This window comes from Mastomys coucha, unplaced genomic scaffold, assembly GCF_008632895.1.
Source record: "Mastomys coucha isolate ucsf_1 unplaced genomic scaffold, UCSF_Mcou_1 pScaffold13, whole genome shotgun sequence".
NCBI lineage: Eukaryota > Metazoa > Chordata > Mammalia > Rodentia > Muridae > Mastomys > Mastomys coucha.
In genome coordinates, this window is record NW_022196895.1 from 71,076,598 (window position 1) to 71,093,400 (window position 16,803).

General features: G+C 45.2%; 1 protein-coding gene across 3 annotated transcripts in view; it reads left to right on the forward strand.

Moving 5' to 3' along the window:
• Dym (dymeclin) overlaps nt 1–16,803 on the forward strand; it is a 265,175-nt gene that overhangs the window by 194,540 nt on the left and 53,832 nt on the right. For all 3 annotated transcript variants that reach the window (XM_031366051.1, XM_031366049.1, XM_031366050.1), the window contains one exon: nt 7,935–8,117. In XM_031366051.1, the coding sequence (XP_031221911.1) occupies nt 7,935–8,117 (183 nt within the window). The remainder of the gene's footprint in view (nt 1–7,934; nt 8,118–16,803) is intronic.

Here is a 16,803-nt window from a genome sequence, read left to right on the forward strand (position 1 = left end):
TCAAACTCAGAAATCCGCCTGCCTCTGCCTCTCAAGTGCTGGGATTAAAGGCGTGTGCCACCACTGCCCAGCTAGGAAACAGAGTCTTAGAGATTGCTAACTTTTCTCACTTTTCTCATGTATTGAGTGTTCCCAAGTCCTTGACTGCCTTTCTCTTCTGCCCTGGAGTAGTTCTGCCAAACATGTTGCTATGGTGGATGTGCCCGAGCCCCTGCAGCCATCTCCCTGTCTTGCATTGCTCACACTGGCTGCAGCGCCCTGGTCCTCATGCAGCAGCAGCCCCAGTGAGATGTTCCTCTGCCGATCCTTACAGGAGTCCAGCTCTCCATGCACTTCATTTATCTCTTTGACTTACAGAGTCACCCCTGATAGGTCCAGGAAGACTCTAGATGTGCAAATTATCTGGCTTTTCTAATTAGAGAGGAAGAGAGGCATTCTTTGCCATGGTCTGCATCCTATGCAGGAACTCAAGGCCATTTCCTGGTTCCTTATCTTCCACTGTACCCCCTTCACCTCACAGAGCCCATCTGAAGGAACTGAGGCACAAGAAAGTGATTTGCTTAAGCACAGCAAGCCAGGAACTGGAAGCCAGCCTGGGGATGCCCTGTGCGGGGATGCCTCGTGCTGACCAGTGCTCCCTCGCTCTCTTGGGTGCAGCAGCATCACTGACTCCAAGAGTGATTGTCTGGCACTCAGACCTGTGCCAGTCACTCTAACAGATTTGTGTTTCCATTCCCCCCCCAACCCCCCAAAGCTACCAGTGACTGTATTCAACGTTGGGAAGGAATCAGAAACAGATTTTTAATTGTATTTGTTCTAGGTCACTGAAGATTTTTTTATGTTAATCATATTTTTGGTAGCTAATAAAATTTGCTCTCTGGGTTGAGTAATTTTTCCATTTTTTATGGAGACTCAGCCATGAGTAGTTATTTTGCAAATGACTAACATAGTTGACTCAGCAGAAGTTGCTGAGCTGAGGAGAGTGACACTGTGGCTCTAGGCGCAGCAACTGGGAAGACAGACACTCAGGGAGTCTAGGCATGACAAGCAGGCATTGCTTGGCTTGTTGCTTTCTTTGTGGGCAAGGCACATCTTTCCCAGAGTGTTGTTTTACTGGGATTTACTCAAGGTTTTACTTTATGTAGAGTGTAGAAGGTTTTTTTAAGAATTCAGAACTGAATGCAGATTCTGAAGGTGAGCATTTAAATTGTTAGGCTCTGGCACAGGCACTGTTGGAGCTGCCAGCAGAAGCCCGGGGAAGGTGTCCTGCTCTGCTCTGCATGGCACCAAGGGCTACTGAGAAGCCACTGCAGGCATCAGTTGGGGCAAAGCTTCCCCAGGCTGAGAACAATCCCAGAACACTCTCTCCAGCTTACACTTCAGGAACCCGATCAGCCGCATAGCTGGTCTTCTGTCAGAACATTCCTTCTTTTGTGAATTGTCTGGCCCTTTTCCAGTTGTGGGAAACTAAAGTTAACCAATGTCCCCTAGTGGCTGCAGTTATCTTACCTCCAGTGCCAGTGCTACAGTGTGATGTAAATCACTTGTCTCAGGGTTCTAGTCAAGGCCTGTGGGTGACATTCAGACTGTGTCCATGGAAGGGCGAGGAAGACTACGGGGCCCACATTCCCACACGAGAGAGACACGCCAGAACTCTGCTTCCACTCCACCTGCCTCCCCCACTCGATTAAAGTCACCTATTGTCTCTTTGGTTCCAGGATTTATTCTTGGGCTGTGATTTGTGTGTAATATAAAGTCAGTTCTTTCTATCACAAGCTGGATGTTTTGGGAGAGATCCAGTTCTGGCTAGAAATAACATGGTCACAAAGCTTTTCAGTGTGTGTGCCAGTGAATTAACAACATAAAGATAACAAGAGTCTATCACCAAAAGATTGCCTTTGAAGGCCGAGCCGTGCCTCTGCATTTCCTCCCCCTCCCCGCCTTTGGCAAAGTCCCATTAATTTTGTTGAAGGTTTTATTTTCTGCTGAAAATGCAGGAAATTTAGACAACTTTCTTGGAATCCCCCCAAAACTAATACAAACAAGATACATATGTTTCTCTGAAGGAAACTAAAAATAAATTATTTGAAACTGTATAAATTCCCTCTTAAAAGGAAAAAGAAGTTTTTAAAATGAGAGGTGGCTCTGAGTGTTGTTAACTGGGTAAAACCTTCCCACAGCTGCCAGCTGAGCCGTCAATATTGAATTACTACTTAACACAGAGTGCTGGGACTCTACTCCTCAGTGTACACACACCCAGAATGCCCAAGACTGTCCGCCCTGGGCCCTGGTTTCTACACTGGAACTGCACACAAGCTCACAGGCCCATGTGCGCACACACGCACCTTGGCTTGCTAACTTGGTCTGGGCTCCATTCCTGACATGCAAGCTGCATATCCTGGAAAGAGCAGGTTGGGAATGAGAAAGCGCATGGTTTTGTTCTGAGTGCTTGGCTACTCTAGCCAGGAGCCATCATGTGGGCTTTTGTTTTTGAAACAGGGATTTCCCCTGTAGCTCAGACTAGCCTAGATGAGCTCTTCCCACCTCTACCCTGAGCATTTATATTATGTTAAGTTTGTTTTCCTGAGATACGGTCTGGAACGTGGCTAGCCTGGAACTCAATGTACAGTACGTAGACCAGGCTGGCCTGGAACTCACAGAGATCCTCCTGCCTCAGCCTCCCAAGTTCTGGGATTAAAAGCATGTGCAAGCACACCTGACTATGTTTCTTAGTTTTAAATAAGCCAAAAAAATCCCTTTCATTATTTTATTTTAAAATTTTTGTTTTAAATGTGGGTGACAGTTTGCCTGAATGCCTGTCTGACACCCACAAGTCAGAGTGGATGGCAGATCCTTAGAACTGGGTTACAGGTGACTGTGAGCCTCCATGTGAATGCTCAGAACTGAACCCAGTCTTCTCTGAGAGCCTCAAGTGCTCTTAACCACGGAGCCATCTCTGGAGCCCTGTGCTTTCATTACATTTTAACTTCAGGGGATACTGTACAGAAAATTGATTTACACTCTATAATAAAATAAGCTTTATAAAAGCAATATCTTTTAAAAATATAACAAGTTCCTTCAGTTCTCTCAGTTGATCTTGAGAGATGCTGTTTGCTGCCATCTAAGATGTCTGCAGGGCCCGTCAGACATTTAAATCCCAACACTCTCTTGAGTTTGACGCTTGGTCCACAAAGACAGAGTTCCAGGACAGCCAGGACCATACAGAGAAAAAAAGACTAAGAAATATGATTTCTGAGTTCTTTTGCTTTTTATTTTTCTCATTTAATAGTTGTCTTAGTTAGGGTTTCACTGCTGTGAACCGACACCGTGACCAAGGCAACTCTTTAAAGGACAACGTTTAATTGGGGCTGGCTTACAGGTTCAGAGGTCCAGTCCATTATCATCAAGGTGGGAACATGGCAGCATCCAGGCAGGCATGGTGCAGGAGGAGCTGAGAGTTCTACGTCTTCATCTGAAGGCTGCTAGCAGAAGACTGGCTTCCAGGCAACTAGGGTGAGGGTCTTAAAGCCCACATGCCGGGCAGTGGTGGCGCATGCGTTTAATCCCAGCACTTGGGAGGCAGAGGCAGAGGCAGGCAGATTTCTGAGTTCGAGGCCAGCCTGGTCTACAGAGTGAGTTCCAGGACAGCCAGGGCTACACAGAGAAACCCTGTCTCGAAAAACAAAGGAAAAAAAAAAAGCTCACATGCACAGTGACAGCACACCTACTCAGACAGGGCCACACCTACTCCATCAAGGCCACACCTACTCAGACAGGGCCACACCTACTCAGACAGGGCCACACCTACTCCATCAAGGCCACACCTACTCAGACAGGGCCACACCTCCTAATAGTGCCACTCCCTGGGCAGAGCATATACAAACCATCACAGTAGTAATAGCTAAAGAAAAAATGTGTCATCATCATCATCATCGTTGTTGTTGTTGTTGTTGTTGTTGTTGTTGTTGTTGTTGTTGTTGTTGTGTACTTCAAATTATACAAGTTCCCACTTTGGAAAGCAGTGTGCTTCTCGGGAATCCCCCTTCTGTACCCTATGTTGCACAGTTTTAAGGGCTTTACAAATGCTACTGAAACGGAGCTTCGTGAAAAAAATATCTACTAGGAGGCTGAGAGGTTAGCTCAAGGTAAGCAACTCACACTTGGCGTGCTCAAGGCTGGGTTCAACCCCCAGCATCAGATTTTAAAAACCGAGTAGCATGGAATAGCATGACTAAATAACCTTTTAGGTCTCAAGTCCGTCCTGGGATTTGGATGGTACTGTCATTAAAGGAAGTAGTCCAATTAATCTCTGCTAGGTTTTCTTTTATCCTTTTCCAAGTAGTGATTATTGCCTAATAATGCTTTTTTAGAAATGAAAAAAAAATGAATTTTATTGATTTTTTTTTTTTTTGGTCAGATATTATGGGTATCTGCCTCAATCCAGTGAGAGTGACAACTTGATGATTCAAATTAAATTGCAGATTGTATTTATTGGGATAGTGTTTCTTGGAAATTAGAATTAACCAAAAGTTTGATAGTCTTGCTTTTAGCAAATCTGAATTCCCCTGGCATGTAATTTACCCTGATTATCTCCTGATCTGCTTGGTGCCTGGAAGCTGCAGTTGAGCCTCCAGCAGGGATGCGCAGACCCACAGAGGAGTTTCTAGGAAACAACACAGTAGGAGCTCCGGCTGGTTCTTAAAGGATAATTAAAGTGGTTAGCAGAGAACTGTTGCCACTTAAAATGGAAATGAACTAGTTGCCAGAACTATGTATGGTGTATTCAAGAATAGACTGGCTGACCACTGGGATGAATGTGAGGGAGCCAGGAAGGGAGTCTAGCCAGTGGGGGGGGCAGCACACTTGAGGATCACACAGTAGGCCCCCTAACTCATGCCTGTGCTAAACAATTACCAGATTGAATAAAATGATGTATATGGAAATTCTTGATACAATAATTTTAGGGACATAATTAAAACTGATCCATGTAGGTGCCTGACTTCAAGGCACCCTCAGTCTTTCTCGGGAATTAGAGAACCCTGTGGGAGTAGCCATAACTGGCATCCAGCTGGGGCAGCCTGGAGCTGCCTAAGCTGCACAGCGTGAGCCCAGTAGGACGGACTTAGGTGCACACTAGTTACACATTAGAATCTCACTCAGGGTGTGGTCAAGAAAACAGCTGACCAAATCTCATGCGCTGTGGTTTTTAGAGTCAACTTCATATTGAAATGCTAATGATGTATATTACTTACAATGTTATATGGAAAAGAGATATTGATAGGAAGTTATTGTAGTCTATGACTCGGTTCTATGCTTGAACTTGTAAATTATATATAATTTCTCGTTTTTGTTTCGTAATCAATTCACAACATTAAAATACCCAAACTGCCTTACATTCCAGTAAAATACGACATCATGTAAAATATCTTTCCATTTCCCCAAACTGTATTTCTAGTTAAGCTAAGTGATAGGAACTGTATTTTCTTGCCCTTTTATTTATATATCTACAGCTAAACTGTAGAAATGTAGCCATGCATTAAAGAATAGCATTAGAATTTACCAGAGAGCCAGATGTGGTGGTATATTCCTATAATCCTAGCACTTGGGAGGCAGAGGCAGGTGGCTCTCTGAAAGTCTCAGGCCAGCCAAGACTATGTAATAGAGATACCCTGTCTGAAGAAAAAGGGGGCAAGGGGGGCTACTTACCAGAGAAACAGTATCAGAAAAGTTAAATAGAACACCTAGTAACCTCTAAATGTGAGAAAGTTAGCATAACTCTGAAAAATCTGTTGGCCAGGTTGAGGCACAGTGACCACTGCTACACACTGGCATAGGGATGCATGCTTGTAGGCTCAGCATCTGAGAGGAGGGGGCAGAGAGGCACAACCAGCCTCCTGACATCGTGAATTCAAGGCCAGCCTGGGCTACCTGAAACCCAGTCTTTAAAAAAGCTACTGTGAGGTGTGCTTATTGATTCCGAAGCCTCAGGGTCTACCTTACACCGCCTGACTGGTGTTTTAGCCTGAGATTAAGTGAGCAAGTCCTGGTCGTTTGGGGAAATTACTTAAACATTGGGGATAAACTAAGCTATCAGCACATAGTTAATCTTGGAAATGTGAATTTAATATATCAGGACTAAACTGATGTGTAAAATATTCATTAGGATGAAATTTGGCATCTTGGAATGCTCCTGAAGTAATTAACTGTCAGGTTAGGCTTTTCTAAAATGACCTCAGAAAATCCTGAACCCATTCCTCCTCTAAGAAGGAAGGCAGGTCAGCTAAATGGACATTCTGACAAATGTTATTGTGATTTACAAAGCTGATCTTCCACTTTGCTTTGAAAACATAAACTTATGGATGTTTATAAAATGAAGGCATTTGAAATACATAGCTGTGGCCAAAACTTAGGTCAGTGTTCCTTGATGAGCCCCAAACAGAGTGAGCAGTTTGGGGATGGAACAGACTGACTGATGAGATGCTGACCACAGGGCCTGGGAGGTCAGCTGTTGGTGGTACAGCACTGGAGAGCCTCAGAGAAGGCAGCACAGGCACAGGACTCACGCACGCACGCGCACACGCGCCCACGCGCCCAGACTCCTTACTGGGAAGAGCTAGGCAGACGGCTCTGCAGAGCCTTGCTTAGTTGCTTGCTTTGATTTGTTGCCTTACAGTCATTTCACAGTCAGACTCCAAAAGCCTGTGTCTTAATTACAGTTCTCATCACAAATTCCTGAGCAACTCCTGTCTTAGTCAGGGTTTCTATTCCTGCACAAAACATTATGACCAAGAAGCAAGTTGAGGAGGAAAGGGTTTATTCAGCTTACACTTTCACACTGCTGTTCATCACCAAAGGAAGTCAGGACAGGAACTCAAGCAGGTCAGGAAGCAGGAGCTGATGCAGAGGCCATGGAGGGATGTTTCTTACTGGCTTGCTTCCCCTGGCTTGCTCAGCCTGCTTTCTTATAGAACCCAAGACCTCCAGCCTAGGGATGGCACCACCCACAAGGGGCCCTATCCCCTTGATCACTAATTGAGAAAATGTCCCACAGCCAGATCTCATGGAGGCATTTCCTCAACTGAAGCTCCTTTCTCTGTGATAACTCCCACCTCTGTCAGGTTGACACACAAAACCAGCCAGTACATCCCCCCCCCCCAAAACAAAACAAAAACAAAAAACAGTCTAGGGAAAGAAGAGTTTGGCTCATAGCTCAGAGGAACATAGTCCTTCATGTGGGAAAGCAGGGAGGCAGAGCACAAGGTGACCTGTCACATTGGAGCCTCAGCTAGGAAGCAAGGAATGCTGGGACTCAACTCATCTTTCTCAGTTCCCCTTTTCACTCAGTCTCCAGCCCCGGCCCAAAAGATGCTGCCACCCACATTCAGGAGAAAACCTCGGTTAAACCTCTCTGGGAACTCCTTCAAAGACGTGGCCAGTCAAACTGATGACAGGGACGAGCCATCACAACTGTGAACTCTGAGGGGGCAGAGACAAAAACACAGGCTGATGTATCTGTTAAATATGACGTTGAGATAGTGGCGTAGAACATGGGTCGTGTCCTGACATGAGCACTTTTCTTCGAGTGGGTCAGACTTCAGGACTGGCTACGTTGTGGCAGTCTCATGATTTAGGCAGAGAATACTAATAAGGATCTGCAAGTGAGAGCTAAGTGAGCTGCAAATTTTCCTCTATATTGACTAGTATCTAATTTAGTATATGAAATTCCAGTAATCCAGACTAAGTGAATACCGTGTTAACTCCCATCCCTTAGTAATAGGTGAACCTAACTCTAAAATTCTTGACAAGATCTTGCAGGGCATACCTGTGTAATCTGTCCAGTGCTTTTGAAATTGTCACTGTCACTTGTATTTCGGTTAATTCTGTGGTGGGGAACAAAACAGTGACTGCTTGTTGGGATTTCCTTTCCTCGCCAGGCACAGGATCTCAGTGTCATTGAAGAAGTGATTCGGATGATGCTGGAGATCATCAACTCCTGCCTGACAAATTCTCTTCACCACAACCCAAACTTGGTATACGCCTTGCTCTACAAACGGGATCTCTTCGAGCAATTCCGAACGCATCCCTCATTCCAGGACATAATGCAAAACATTGACCTGGTGAGTGTGCGCGGAGGCCTTTAGTCTATGCTCTCTTATTACTTACTTGTGACGTAAAAGCCACAGCACAGCCCAAGTCGTCTTCACGCTCAAACTAGACTCATCATTCTTTTGCCCCATCCTCTGAAACATTGGGATTTGTAGGTATGGGCACCACATAAATCATAATTCCTTTTTAAGTGCTAAGAGTGAGAACATTCAGTCTAGCAAACTGGTAAGAACTGTCTGCCAACAGTGAATCCTTTTGGGCATGGGCTGTATTTACACTTGCTTTGCACTAACAGCTGTATTCTATCTGATTGTGTGTTTTGTTCAATTCTATTCTCTTTCTCTCTCTCTCTCTCTGTCTCTCTCTCTCTCTGTCTCTCTCTCTTTCTATGTGTGTGTGTTAAATATCCCCACTTAATAACAAAGTTCATGGTTTCTTTAATATAATACTATATTCTATCTTACTGGACATTTATCTCAGTTAAGATTTTCTATGATATGGTCAACTCTTTGAATGTCTTTTTTTTCTTTTTTCTTTTTTTTTTTCTTTTTGGTTTTTTGAGATAGGGCTTTCCTGGTTGTCCTGAACTAGCACTGTAGACCAAGCTGGCCAAGGCCTCAAACTCACAAACATCTATCTATCTCTGCCCCTCTGCCTCTCTGCCTCTCCTCCCGAGTGCTGGGATTAAAGGCATGCGCCATCACTGCCCTGCACATATCTCCAATTTCCTTACCTACCTAGCCTATATTTTAGATGTCCTAAAATATATTTAGCCATTACTACATTATTATACTTTTATTGTTTCCAGTGTTTCTTATCAACTTGTAACTAGTGAGCAGTTTGTAAATAAATTATCCCACATTTCAGTTATAATTTGGGGCTCTTTTTGTTTGCTTGTTCTTCCAGGCAGGGTGGCTCAGGCTCTCTGCCTGATGGAGACTTACATTGATTGTCTGCCCCATCCACCTCTTAAGTCTGGATCACAGGCATGCGCCACCATGCCTAGTTTATTGTAGTTTTAAAACTGGACCTTTACTGATTCACACCACAAGAGGATATCTGTATTTTCAAGACTCAGTACAGGCTGCCAAATTGCTTTTTAGAAATATGTTATGATTTCTATATCTGTGTATTGTTATATGTATCCACAGGTAACCTATGGGACACTTAAGTGTTTGTTGCCTTGAGGGTTAAAATTTAGTATTTTCCATTTTTATAGTACACATACGGTTTTTCATCACTATTCACTTTCTCTAGCATGCTTAAATGTTTTTATGTGTCTGAACTTGTACCTCCTGTCCTCTCCCAAAACGATTTTGCCGGGTTTTTTATTGCTGTCCTAATGATTCCCAGTTCACTGGGGTCCGTAAATATTTAAGTAGCTAGTATGAGTCACGGAGTATCTTTAGGAAGCCATTTAGTAGCTAACTTGTCCTACAAGCATGGATAGGTAATTGCACTAAGGACGTCCGTGTGCACGGCTTCTTTCACTAAGGACGTCCGTGTGCACGGCTTCCTCTCCAGTGCCAGTGCCTTGCTTAGGCAAGTCTCAGATTGAACATTTGGATTTCCTGTTTTCTAAAGCTCTACTTCAATCTTTTGTCAGGCTGGGTGTGATGGTGCACACCTTTAATCCCCAGCACTAGGGAGGCTGAGACTGACGGATCTCTGTAAGTTTGAAGCCAGCATGGTCTACAGTGAGCTCCAGGGCTGCGTAGAGAGCCGGGACTGCTCAAAACTCTTGTCATTTTTCTCTTGGGTTATTTGTTCCTTGTTCCCACTGCAGTTATGCTGCAGATTTGAACCTTTCTTGGTGACTATGGAAATGTGTGGCTAACACAGCTCCAGGCCTCCTGACTAAGCAGACGTTCCTCTCAGAATGTCAGAATGACCAAGCAGCCAGCACTCTGTCTGCTCCCTCTCCCCTTCGGCTCCTGCTGCCTCCTGCCCCACTCTGTGCTGATGCTCCTGAGCAGCTGGCATGGCCTTGTGGGAATTTCTTCTCTGTTCTCCTTTGATCTGGCTCTCTGTGCTCTCTGCCTGCCGTTCTCTGCTGTGGGTAGAACAGATATACTACAGTAGTTTTCTGGGGCAAAGGTGATATGAGAGCACTCTTTAATGAATGCATAATGTATTCGTTATCCATTAGAGTGGTATTAGAATTAGAATAGAGTGGTATTTCAATATATGTATACGTGGGCTGAGGCTGTGGCTCACTGGTTAAAGTGTGTGCCATGCAAGAGTGACAACTGGCATTTGGATCCCTGGAACCCATATAAATGCCAGGCGGGCATAGCAGCCCATCTATAATTCCAGTCCTGGAAGTCAAAGAGAGGAGATTCCCTAAAGTAAGGTGGCCAGAGAGATCAGGCATATTGATGAGCTCAGGTTTGATTCAGCTACCCGCCTCAGTGAGTAAGTAAAAAAATGAGGTGGTTTGAATGAGAATTGCCTCTGAAGGATCAAATATTTCAACACTTGGTCCCAATGAGGAGGCTTGCCTTGTTGAAGGCCACTGGGGCCACTGGGGCCAGGCTTTAAGGTTTCCAAAGACATAACATCCGCTCCCAGTGAGTCTTTCTACCTAGCCCTCCCTTCCTGTGCACCTGTGGTCGTGGCTTAGAAGGAGCTGTCAGCCACTGCTCCCGCACCTTCCCTACCATGGAGGTCCTGCACTCTAATCAGTTGGAACCAGAGGACCCAAATTTAACACTTTAGCTTAGCCATGGTGTTTTCTCACAGCAATACAAAAGGAACTCAGGCAGCGATCAAGGTTGATTTCCCATAACAGCCTAAAGCCCTCGTATATGTGTGTTCACATGTGTCCACACATGTAAGCACACACACACACACACATACACATACATGAAAATGGGGGGAGGAGTAAAGTGTAGTGATCAAATATTCTCCAACATAAATCATTTCTTTATGTTGAAACCACCCATAGTTTCCTTTTCTAGATATTTTTTTGAGATACAGTTTTAAAATATTTTAATTTCTGATGTGTAAAAATATTTTTCTCTCTTGTCCATGTATGTTTGCATGCATGTGTATATATGACAGCAGGTACATGTGAACCATAGTCAATATCTCAGGTGTTGTGGTTCAGCTTTCTTTTTTCACCACTGTGCCTCACAAGCTCCCTGACCCTCAACCTTACAGTGCTTCTCCTGCCTCTCCCACCATCCCACCCCAGGAACACTGGGCTTACACACTTGCACTGCCTTGCCCAGCCTCATTTTTCTTCTGAGACTTTAAACTCAGATCCCTCACCCACCAAGCCATCTTTGTGGCCCCAAAACTGTTTTGTTCTTCCATTTCTCTCTAGGGTTGCCAGTCTCTTCATCCTTTACTTGTGAAATGTCATGGCTTCGTACACCTTGGTTGTCATTGGTCACTTTTACACTAAGGATGCTTATTCATTGGTGTTGAATCTGGGGGACATTACTTCTCCTCTGCTGTTTCTCTGTGAAGCTCTTGTTCCTGAGAGCCTTCTCTCCTCAGGGCCTTTAAACCTTACTTCTTGGGCCAATCATTGTTCCAGGTGAGAATTGGCAGGCTCCCACCAGGACTCTATAACCCCGTCTGCAGGGTCCAAGGGCTAATCATTGTTCCAGGTGAGAACTGGCAGGCTCCCACCAGGACTCTCTAACCCCATCTGCAGGGTCCAAGGGCAGAGTTAGAAGGTGCTTGATCCCACTTGGGGTAGGAGTAGGGATTCCAGACTCTCACTGCACAGGCATAACAACTGCTGCATGCTCTGGAATCCTCAAGAGTCTGTGAATGGAGCTCCAGTGGAATCTGCTGCTGCAGACTAGTCATGGACCTGCTCTGCAAATGGCTGTCGACAAAGAGAAATAAAATCAAAGGAAGGGAGGGAAGGAGGGAGAAAGAAACACCATTTTGCTTCCTAATGTAGTGGTACAAACCTCTGATCCCAGCATTCAGGATGCTGAAGCACAAGTATCATGAGTTTAAGACCAGCCTCAGAAACACTAGGAGACCCTAGAGGCAGGAGGAGGAGAGGAAAAAAAAAATCAACCCTTTGCCAGCTGTTTAGTTAGTGCTTTCCTTTGTCCCTCAAGATTACAACTAGAGCAAACCATGGAGGTGCATCTCCTTCTCCCTCATCTTCCTCCTCTTCCTCCTCCTCCTCCTCCTCCCCCTCCTTCTCCTCCTCCTCCTCCTTCTCCCTCATCTTCCTCCTCTTCCTCCTCCTCCTCCTCCTCCTCCCCCTCCTCCTCCTCCTCCTCTTCTTCTTCTTCCTCCTCTTCTTCCTCCTCTTCCTCTTCTTCCTTCTTCTTCCTCCTCTTAAACTCATGTCTACATCTCTTCTTCTTCCTCCTCCTCTTCTTCTTCCTCCTCTTCTTCTTCCTCCTCTTCTTCTTCCTCCTTCTCCTACTCTTCCTCTTCTTCCTCCTCTTCTTCTTCCTCCTCTTCTTCTCCCTCCTCTTCTTCTCCCTCATCTTCCTCCTCCTCCTCCTCCTAAACTCATGTCTTTATTGTAGTTGCCACCACTGCAGCCATGATGCAGAAGCCCAATATGCATGTGTGTTTCTTCTACTGAGCCTTGACACTTTAGGCAGCTCTTTATATCCTCACCATTATGAGCTCGTGTCCCACATAGGCTTACTGGTATTTGCATAATTGAGAACCTCCAAGTCATGTCTTAAATACGTCTTTTCTAGAGAGCAGAGGGACAGCCCATTGGCAGGCAATGTTTGTTTAGCATGCAGGAAAACTTGGGTCTGATCTCAGCCCTCAGTTGGAGCACAGAAGGATTGTTTTCTGGCTCCAAATCCTCCTTAACTGTTGATTAATTTTCACAAACTCCTGCTTTGATTTTTTTGATGTATCTAGATGGTTTGCCTACATGTGTGTATGTGTACCATATGCATGCAGTGCCCAAGGGGGCCAGAAGAGCAGGTCACATCTCTTGGGACTGAAGTTACAGTTGGTTGGGAGCCGCTATAACCACTGAGACATCTCTCTTCCTCATAAAGTACTTTAAAAATTGATTGCTATTAGTGTTAATGAAACCATGAAACAAATTGTTACCCAGGGGATACCCATCTCAGATTGTCCCTGCCTTCTGTAATGTGATTTTTGAAAACTGTGGACTGTGGTTTATAATTTAAGGTTTTATGTTAAGTGTGTGCTCTGGCATGAGGAAAGAGTACAGACAGGGATGGGGGATGGATGTAGCCCCAGCTCTGATCCTCCCCAGGACCCCAGCACCCTTCCCCTGCACAGGCCGCTCCTACGTCAAGGACTAGCCTGCTGGCTGGAAGCTGCTTCTGCCCAGAAAGCAGCTTTATAGAGCAGAATTCACTTGACAGATTCATTTCTGGTTCTTGTTTGTACCCTTTTTGGAAGCATGAAGCACTTATATTTAAGAATCATGACGCTCTTGAGTTAAAGGGCTAACAAACCCTTTCTCAGTGTGCATTAGACACTGTTAAGCTGTTTCTAGCTCAGTTCCCTGGAAAGCTAATGCAGGTGAAATGTCAGCTATGTCACCAAGCAGCCCCACTCCGATACAAAGCTATGATGAGATGACATTTGATTGACAAGCTGAGTATGCACCAGGAAGAACTATAAATACCTAGCGGGAAGCAATAGTTTGAGATGTCTAAAAGTAAGAGATCTCATGACCAAGTGTGTCCTTCATAGGAACCCAGAAGCTTAAAGTGTCAGAGAATTCTGGTGTCTCTTGGGCACATACTTTCTAAGCTTCGATGGCTGCTCCATCCACACACACCAGTCTGATTCTCTTGCATTAAAGCTGTCATTGAGGGGACAGCTCAACGATTATCTGTGAAGCTACACAAGGACTCTCAACAGGGCCTGACTGTTATCACAGCTTCTCCAGAAACTTAGGCAGGGCCTAGGGCAGAAGGATGGTGAGTTCAAGGCGTGCCTGCGTACACAGAGGGTCCTCTGTGGTGGTGCTGGTGGTGAGCAGTACTTCTGTCCTTGTCCTTTAAGTCAGTCTACTGCCGATCATGGCCTTTTACACTTGAGACACTATGATCATGCCTACAAGCATCACCTCAGAATGGACATTTCAGTAGCCCTGCCTTCTGTTTGTTTGTAAGTGTATCAAGCTCCAAGGTAGAAAACCATCTTTGTTTTCCAAGTTTATCCAGATCTTTGCATTCTAAAAATGTTTAATCGTGATAACCCTTACCCGCCCTGTGTCTCTACCTCTGTGTCATCACATTCCATGTGACTGCCCATGAGGCTGTCCTCTCCCTAGCCTAGCTTTTGCTTTCCTTCCATTCCCTCCTCCACACTGACCTAAGTAGGGTTACTATTGCTGCAGTGTAACACCATGACCAAAGCAAGTTGGGGAGGAAAGAGTTTATTCAGCTTACACTTCCACGTTGCTGTTCATCATCAAAGGAAGTCAGGACAGGAACTCAAATAGGTCAAGAACCTGGAGGCAGGAGCTGATGTAGAAGCCCTGGAGGAGTGCTGCTTACTGACTTGCTCCTCATGGCTTGCTCAGCCCACTTTCTTATAGAAACCCAGGACCACCAGGCATGGCACTTCCCACAATAGGCTGGGCCCTCCCCTGTCCATCACTAATTAAGAAATTGCCCTACAACTGGATCTTACACTAGCATCCTCTCAGTCGAGGTCCCTCCTTTTTCACAACTCTAGCTTGTGTCAAGTTGACATCAAATTAGCCAGCACACATACCTTTGCATCCTCTTCCTCCTTCACCTCCCCTTTCATTCCCCCACTTCCATCTTGGGTGGTCTCTTCAACACATACAATGGACAGATGGTTATATATACCTGCAATCTCTTGGGGGAAGTACTGTTTAATTCCCAGTACTTTCAGTATGACAACCAGGGTCTCGTCAGGTCTCAGTGATGCCGGGTCTCGGTAATGCTAGATCTCAGTGATGTTAGGTCTCGGTGATGCCAGGTCTTGGTAATGCCAGGTCTCAGTGATGCCAGGTCTCGGTGAGCCAACACAATTTTGGATGCCTTAGTTTGGAAGCTATTTGCTTCTTTTGTCCTTGTCCTCACCTTTGCTTTTATTGCACACTTGCATGTCTTAATCTTCATTACAAAATAAACCTCTGAGGTGTACTCAGTTTAGTCTTCAATTTACAAATAATGAAACAGGGTTAGAAAGATCACTTTGCTCACAGACATACAGTGCAGAATGTTGGAGCCAGAACTCAAGGTCGGATGCTCTAATAATAAAGCCTGAGCCTGCTCCCCAGTCAGCAAAGATGTGGTGTCTGCTTCTCTTTGATATGCCTCTTTATTCCCTAGAAGCATGTGCTGCAACAATGCACACAAGCCAGAAGCTCTCACCATCTCCTCTGTTCTTCAAGCTCACACCCTACAGAGTTCCATCGGTCAGTATCGCAGTAGTGTAGAAAGAGAAATACTGTTGGTAACAAGGCTACTGGTGTGCTCAAGAATATCTCTGCCCGCTAGTCTTGGTGGCTCGAGCCTGTGAGCCCAGCATGTAGAAACCTGAGGTAGAGGATCATAAACGCCAGGCCAAGCTGGGCTACAAGCCAGAAGGGAAGGCAACAAGACCCTGAAAGGCTTTATTCTTTGTAAGGACATCCACAAGCCATCTACAGATTTAAACTCTAACCATTCCTAACTCAGTGCATTTCAGAAAGGATGCAGAGCAGTGGAGGTGAGCAAGTGGCCTTGCTGCAGAACACATGCGTGGAAACAAGTAGGGTGAGCATTTGGCCCCGAATGCGGTGCTTGCTTTGCCTGTCAGAATGAGCCATTCCATGGCACTTAGCCTACATTCAGCAAGTATGCAGTGACTAGATTTGGCAGCATGCTGCTTTTCAGTGCACAAAATCAAATTCCTATCAAGAGTACTCTGAGAACACCTGAACAGACCTTGTTACTGATGTTCAATGCTGATATCGCTCGCTCCTTCTCCAGTCCCTATAGGGAGACCGTCCCTGGAGAGAGGGGACACGGCTGGTGTGGGGTCACTCTGCCACTTGAATCCAGCTCTTCTCATCCTAAATCCCACATCTTCAACATTTTTAAAGAAACCTAAGAAAGGCTCACCATGAATAAGGTTTCCAACAATCCAACAACTCTGAGAGATACTGTAATCAGAAATAGTCCTGGGCATACTGAGAATCCATCACACTCAAGACTTGTATCAGTGAATCCTCTTTTCTCCTTTCTGCTTCACGTCTCTTCCCTGCACATGGAGCTGGGCTCAGCAAACTGTGGCTGTTGTAAAGGGTTGGAGGAAAAGGAAGGATCTGCTGTTAGCTTTAGTTGGTGGGGTGGAGAACTAGTATTTTTCAGTAAGATGCGGTAATGGCTGAGTAGCTCAGGTGGGAATGGCTAATCTCTGAGCAACTTTAATGTCTGCTAAAGGAGGTGGATGTGTTTTTCAGATGCCCAGACTTGTATCACCCACTGAACATAGTCTTTCTGGCCAAAACAGAAGACAGCGTCATCTGACTGAATTAAGAAGCAGAATGAAACAGTTAGGACACCATTACGAGAAAGACTTACTTCCTAAGTGGCCAAGGCAGGAGGTGCCTGAAACCCTATGCTGATCTCACAGTGTACAGTGTCAGTGTGTATCGAGTCACAGTGTCATGTCAGTGTGTATGGAGTCACAGTGTCATGTCAGTGTGTATCCAGTCACAGTGTCATGTCAGTGTGTATCCAGTCACAGTGT